At 58.5% G+C, this 6,694-nt stretch overlaps 1 protein-coding gene across 1 annotated transcript; it reads right to left on the bottom strand.

Moving 5' to 3' along the window:
• Nucleotides 1-868: 868 nt before the first annotated feature.
• On the bottom strand, nucleotides 869-6,661 carry HMCES (5-hydroxymethylcytosine binding, ES cell specific). The gene is made up of 6 exons (XM_075514337.1): nucleotides 6,281-6,661; nucleotides 4,287-4,430; nucleotides 3,815-3,934; nucleotides 3,082-3,242; nucleotides 2,435-2,627; nucleotides 869-2,025 (listed from the first exon to the last, which is right to left on the bottom strand). The coding sequence occupies exons 1-6, from the start codon at nucleotides 6,461-6,463 to the stop codon at nucleotides 1,816-1,818; spliced, it is 1,011 nt and encodes a 336-aa protein (XP_075370452.1). The 5' UTR covers nucleotides 6,464-6,661; the 3' UTR covers nucleotides 869-1,815.
• Between the last annotated feature and the right edge of the window lie 33 nt (nucleotides 6,662-6,694).

Below are 6,694 nucleotides of genomic sequence, written 5' to 3' on the forward strand. Positions count from 1 at the left end.
TGGTGCTCGCAGCCTGGAGGGAGATAATCTGTACCCTGCGCCTTTGCGTCGCCCCTGCCTCCCCGAGGGAAAGATTATGTTCCCCAGAGCGGGGAAAAGTGAGCACGTCCCCCACTCGTGCTCAGCATCTTCACTCCCTCCACAGCAACTGGAGACCTGAAATGAATTTGAGATGAGCCTGTGACCTTTAGAAAAGCCTGATCTGCAGTTAGCACCCACCAGGCCAGGGCAGCTGGGCTGCTCACCCTGGAGGAGCAACGGCTGGGTAGGGAGAGAAGCCTCCCTTGGGGCTCCTGCAAGGGCAGGCACCGAGGTGACAGCCCCCGTGCCTGAAGACTTATTTATTCTGCCAAGAGCTGCTAATGCAGCCCCTCTCTTGCCTCAAGTCACCGTGGGAGCGATGAGGAGCCAGTTAGCAACAGGCTTTCTGGCTGGAAATCCTAATCCCACCCCAGCTTCCCATAAGCCAGGAGACCTTCTGGGCTCAGCCGCCTCCGTGGCACGCGAGGGATTCAGAGATGGATTTGGCTCCGAGAGTGCTTGGGTCTCCTCAGGTGCCCATCCTGCGGCTCCTGCCCCAGCTCCGCTGTCCCTCCCCAGAGACGAGTCCCATCTACAGCTGCCCCTGCAGCTCCCCAGGGACAGATCATTCCAGAGGAGCCCCAGAATAAATCCCCAGGGAATACTTTCCACTGGCACATGGAAACGCTCCAGCAATATGGCCCTGCCGGTACCCTGAGAGCTCAGCAGCTCAAAGCTGGTCTCCCCCTCGGCAGATGGAGAGGAGATACAAGCTCTGCCTGCAAAACAGGAGCAACAGGGCTGCGGTGGGCAAGGGGGACAAAGACAGGCACACGGACAAGGGCACTGCACAGTCAACCAGTTAATCCCATTTTATTACTTCCAGTACAAATGAAGTACTGCTTTCCAGCAAGGATCCCACGGTGTAAGGCTTTTGGTCTGTAACATCTGGCTCTTTACAAAATCCCTGACCTCAAAAACAACTGCCCTATGCTGTTCTGGAATGGCACTTTGGTTATCTGGGCTTTAACAAACGACCTTTCTGAACAAGGCAGAGCGCATCCCTCCACAGATCAAGAAAATCCTCTCTAAGTCTTCAAATCCCATTAACACAATGATTGTACAAACAACGTGACCAAGACCTCTCCCATCCCGCTGCCTGCAGGGAAACCCGAGCGCAGCCCAGTTCCTCCCAGGCACCACTTAGCTCCCTGTTTAGGAGCCACGAACGCACGTGGCAACGCTGGTGCAGAGCGGGACGGCTCTGGCAGATCTTCCTGAGCCTGGGGTTTCCCCCTAGTATTTATTGCATGTCCCTCTGTGCTGCAGCCATCTTTTGGGGGTAAGAGCATTCGAAAGGAAGTCATGCAGAATCAAGATGGAATTAAATGGAAAAGAGGTATCAGTTTAATACCAAAAAAAAAAAAAAAGGAAAAGAAAAGAAAACAGGAGACGTGAACTGTGACCGCTGTCAGAAGGCAGAAGCTACTCCTCCCCAGCAGGCCGAGATGTTTCTCAAGGCTTTATCTGCGCTTGGCATGAGCGACTGCCAGGGAGGGAGGCCAGCAGGTTATATCCACTCCTGTCAGCACAAGACAAAGCCAAAACCTTTAAAGACAAACACCAGCCTTTAACAAAACACGAAGAACAGAGACAACAACCTAGAGCATCGAATCAACCCCCGAGAGGCTTGGAGAATCTCAACAGCCATCTGCAAAGCCTTCTAAAAAGTGTTCCTCATTCTGCTTAGGAAAACTAAAGGGGAAAAGGATGGCCAGCCATCCTAGATGGTGCCTAAGCCTTGTGCTTCTTCGCAGCCGGCTCTCCCTCCTTCCTCAGCCACTGCTGCAGGATACCTGCGCTGGTTTTCTTGGGCGAAGGGCTGTGGACAAACTGACTCGTCCACCTGGGCAAATCATTTTCTTTCTTCTGGGGAGAGCCCTCCCAGTCGGAGTTTTTTAACCAGCTCAGCATCACTTTGTTGCTTGGGGTGGCTTTGACCTCCTGGAGAGACAAAAGACAGTGGGAGAGAAGTCAGAAGCACAGCGAGAGCAGGGCAGGCAGCCCACTCCGAGAGCTGGCCCAGAGCGGGATGCGGAGGCTGGAGCCACAGCCCTGCCTGCAATCAGGCACGTCTGCGGGAGGTTCCCCGAGCTGCTGGGAACGGGCTTGTTCCAAGCCCCATTTTACATGGAATTTGCCTCATTTGGCAGAGAAATCCTGGCACAGGGTGACAGTTTATTTCTGGAAGCGGAGGGGACTCTGTTCGGGGCTCCGCACTCCAGCATCAAGCACAGGCATGCCCCGCAGACGCTGCCTGCTGCTGCCTCTCCCGCAACCTGGCAGCACCGGCCCTGCTCGGGGACATCACCGTGGCCAAGCTCTCCTCTGCCGAGCCCCTGCCAGCCCTCACCTTCTTGGCTCCCAGCTCGATGGGTGCGAGACACTCGGGTGCGTTGTTGCGGACGCTGTTGACAAAGGTGGACACTGGGTGGAAAACTATGTTCTCCGTGGGCTGGATGAGTTTAATTGCTTCTTGGGTTGGCACTTCAGCGAAGTCCAGCCATTTCCTGATGGCCTCGTCCCCGTCCAGGATGGCTGGCATCCTAGGGGACAAGACAGTCAGAGCCAAAGCCCAGCACTGATACGGCAGAGCGGGGCGGCAAAAGCCAGGCTTGTAAGCTAGCAAGGAGCTAGCAGCTCGGGGGGAAACCAAAGCAGCAGAAAGCTCTGCTGCAAGGCAGAGCGTGCAGTCGCTTCGCCCAGGTAGCTGCTTTGCTGGAAGAGGCAGAGGGGTTGACTGCCAGGCCCCGGTCAGGTGGAGAGCGATCCAACTCCGCAGAGTGATCCAACTCCGACTGCCACCCGCCGGGGCACAAGGATGGTGATTTATGGAAAGGGCACGAGCCGGTGACCCAAAACAAGCCGGTAATGTTGTAGTGTTTTTCTCCAAAGGCATCAGGAGGAGGCAGGACTCCCTGCCTGCACGCTGCCAGACTGGTGTTCAAAGGCGCAGCTTTCCTCCCTCGCCCTGCAGCCCCCTTGCCCGCTCTCACTTGCCTGTGATGGATGAAGCTCACGTCCTTGGAGGCATCCACGGTGATGATGGTGTAAGTGTACAGCGTTTCTCCTCCCGCTGGCGGCTCCCAGCAGTCAAAAATCCCAGCCATGGTGAGCAACCTCCATCCTCTCCATTCCTCGTCTCCCTCCTTCCCCTCGGCCTGCAGGAGAGACGCCCCATCGCCCCGGTCAGTGTCGACCCATGGGCAGCTGAAGCATCGCAGACTTGCCAGTGCCACAGCAGGTCAACGACTCAGATCTAAGTCATGAACTGAACTAATTTGAGGGCTTTTCAGGAGCCCTTCTACTAATTTGAGGTAACGCCAGGAGAGGTACCGGGAGCCTCATCTTCCCACAGGCAAGCCAGCACCCTCCTCCCCTTCTGAACATCCCGGCTGCCGGCTCAGCTGAAGGAAAGAGGTAGCGAAAGTCCCGGCCCAGTCCCCTGCGAGATACATCGCCCACCCATGCAAATAACCGGCATGCGGGGAGCAGCGAGCGTGACAGCGGGGACGCCGCGGCACCGTTTACAGCCAGGGGACGGCAGCGGCAGGGACCGCCGGCCGCAGAGGGATGCCAGAGTGCTGAGCCAGCCGCAGAACAGAGCCCCGTTGGGGAACAGACCCCTGGAGATGGGCACAGCTGGAGGGAAGGGGGCTTTTCCCAGGGCAGCTGGAGGGAGCAGGGGCTCAGAGCTGGGCACGAGCGTTCAGACATGGCAGGGACTCTGTACCACGGCGTCCTCGGTCTGGGGGAAGTAAATGAAATACGGCTGCTTTCCCCCGCTGTGCTGCTGCCACTCGTAGAAGCCATCCGCCAGGACCACGCAGCGCTTGCCCTCGAGGAGAGCGCCCTGGGGAAGAGAAAACAAAAACGAGCTGTGAACGGAGCCTCGGGCAGCCTGCGAGGGAGGACGGGGGCTCCCGGGACCACCCAGCCCACTCGCTCCCTCTCAGGGCTCCCCTAAACTGCCCCGCGGGGTGCGGAAGTGCCACCACCAGCCCTGCGATGAAAGATGAGCTTCACCAGCGACAACCTTTTCAGTTCTTCTGTTTTAATGAAATCCACCAGCTCTGCAGTACAGGGACTTACTCCCCTGCGTAGCGGGCAAATGGTGACCGGGACTCGCTAGGGAGATGCTTCAGCTCTGGTTTTGCTGACTACAAGATCTCTTCAAGCTGGAGGCAAAGACAGCAGCAACTCACCTTGTAGGAGGACTTCTTCAGCATGGTATCGCTGCGGCAGTTGGAGGTATTGAACTGCATTTTGGAGGGGTCGTCCTTTTTGAACCAGGAGGGAACCAGGCCCCAGCGCATGTCCATGAGGACCCGCTCGGAGGAGTCGGCATCCTTTCCAACGAGACAGAGAAACACCTCGGGTCAGAGCCACCTCGCAGGGACCACGAGCGTCCCCGCAGCTTGAGAGAGGGGCTCCGCGGGGCCCTGCGGAAGCGGCTTCTCCCCCTGCGAGGGGGGAACGGGCCGGCGTCTCTGCCGAGAGCCGAGCTGGGGCTTGCAGCCCCTCCAGCACCAAATCTGCCTCTGCTCTTTTGCAGGGATGCCACTCACAAGCCGTGCAGAAATAGCCACTAATTATAACCCTTTGCATATTCTTAACGGCTTTCCTGTAAGAATTAATCTTCAGCAGAAAGCACAAGAATATTTTGCAGGAATAAATAACTAATAAGTGTCTCGGCGAGGCTCTCCTGACAACTCTCCGGAGGAACGGACAGGGTTTTTCTTCAACGGGAAGTGCCTGGACACGCGCGCTCCCCAGCTCTTGAGCGAACGGTCGCGGGCTGGTGTCGAAGGTCCTCAAAACTCCCCTCTTCACAGCGAGCGTCCCCCAGGGCGTAAGCCTCACCTTCATTTTAATAACGTGATTTCTGCTGACCTGATTCACTTTCACTCCTCGCGCTTTGCATATCATCTGCCTTCGGACAATGGAAAGGGCTTGTGGCTTTCACTTCTCCCCCAGCTCGCTCTCGCTTTCTGCCAGCCTGGGTGACACACAGCTGGGGCGAGCGAGGCCCCAGGGGGCATTTGCTCCAAAGAACTGCAGTAGATACACATATATATACCTACTATAGGTGTATATACGTAGGGACGTGTACGTGCCCAGTTTTGTGAAGTCTTCCAGAGCCTTCCACAGATCAGGAGTGGCAAAAAGGGGTGCCTTACACCGCGCCTGCGTCCCAACAACTTGGACAGAGACAGACAAGCGAGCAGGCGCCTGCCTGTGACCTGCGTCACGCTCCCAGCCCCGTACTCCTCTGCTCCGCCGGCTTATCGGCTGCTCTCGGGGGGATGCGGGACCCCAAGGCAGGAAAGGGAGATACGAAGCATGCCCAAGGGCATCGCCCACGGCACTCCGAAGTGGCCCCACCGAGGCGTCCCACCCCATCCCCTGTGCCGGTAACGGCTGCGAAGCGCAGCGGCCCCTTTCTCTGCCCCGCCGGCCAGGGGAGGAAGAGTGCAGGGAGCCCAGACTGGGGGGTTTCAATTCAGCACGCCCAGCTTCACCCCGCTGAACACGAAAGGGCAGCAGTTCACCGGGCACCCTCGTATGCGGAAACCAAACGAGATGCACAAACAGTTGTACCGGCTGCTCAGGTTGTCTGGGGAAGGTCTGGTGAGGCTTAAATTAGCCGGGATAACGGTCACCACAGGTGTACAGTTATCTTACAGCTCTGAAGTTGAGATTTTCCTTCTCTACTCTCCCCTACCAATGGGACCTGGACACACTCGGCAGCGTTATGACATGAAAAAAAGCCTCAGGAAAGCAAAAGAAAACCAGCAGAGCAATTATAGACATTTGGGAAAAAAATTCTACCGCAGTTAATCACTTATCTATGAATTTTTGCAGAAAACATACCACTACGCTGGAAGCCTGGTACCGATTCCCCGCCCTCCTCAGGAACATGCAAGCACGAACAAGAACAAACATCTTTGCAATTAGAAAATGCACCACCTGCCACGTACACCGAGCAAAGAGAAGCCAAACAAGCCATAACAATTCCGCGTGGGTACCGTACCACCCGGGGAGGCCCAGCCCCGTTCCCACCGCTCGGCCAACCTCGGATGGAAGGAAGCCGCAGGACCGGCAGCAGCCAGGCACCCGAGGCGAAGGGCCGCCGCCGGGGCCAGGACGCGGCCTCGCCGCCCTGGTGCGGGCTTGCAAAGGCAGGGGAGGCAGGTACCTGCTGGAGGTGCCGGCGGGAGAGCAGCACCGGCCCGCTGGACTGCGGGCCCTTGTTGTAGGAGGGCCGGTATCTCTCGGCCCGGATCCACTCGGGCTGCCGCTGCCGGCCCCCCCGGTCGCGGTAGGCGCAGGCCCGGCGGAGGCAGTCGGCCCCCAGGGAGCAGGCCGTCCGCCCGCACATCCCGCCGCCCGCCTCGGCTCTGCGGGCCGCCCGCCCCGGCCCGCCGGTGGGACGGGACCGGCCGAGCGCTCCGCCCCGGCGGGGAGGAGGCGGCGGCGGGCGGAGCGGGGCCGGCAGGGGCGGGCCGGAGGCAGGGCCGGCCCCGGAGCGCGGAAAGGGCTTTCCCTCCCCGTGAGACAGGCCAGGAAGAGCCGGGGGATGGTTTTATTTCACGACATGGAAGGGACAGGA

This window comes from Mycteria americana, chromosome 11 (genome assembly GCF_035582795.1).
Source record: "Mycteria americana isolate JAX WOST 10 ecotype Jacksonville Zoo and Gardens chromosome 11, USCA_MyAme_1.0, whole genome shotgun sequence".
Taxonomy (NCBI): Eukaryota; Metazoa; Chordata; class Aves; order Ciconiiformes; family Ciconiidae; genus Mycteria; species Mycteria americana.

Coding starts and splice junctions, on each gene's coding strand:
- HMCES (XM_075514337.1), bottom strand. CDS start 6,463: ATGTGCGGGCGGACGGCCTGCTCCCTGGGGGCCGACTGCCTCCGCCGG. Junction 4,431..6,280: donor CCCGCCGGCACCTCCAGCAG/GTACCTGCCTCC, acceptor CTCGTTGGAAAG/GATGCCGACTCCTCCGAGCG. Junction 3,243..3,814: donor CCCAGACCGAGGACGCCGTG/GTACAGAGTCCC, acceptor TCTCTCCTGCAG/GCCGAGGGGAAGGAGGGAGA.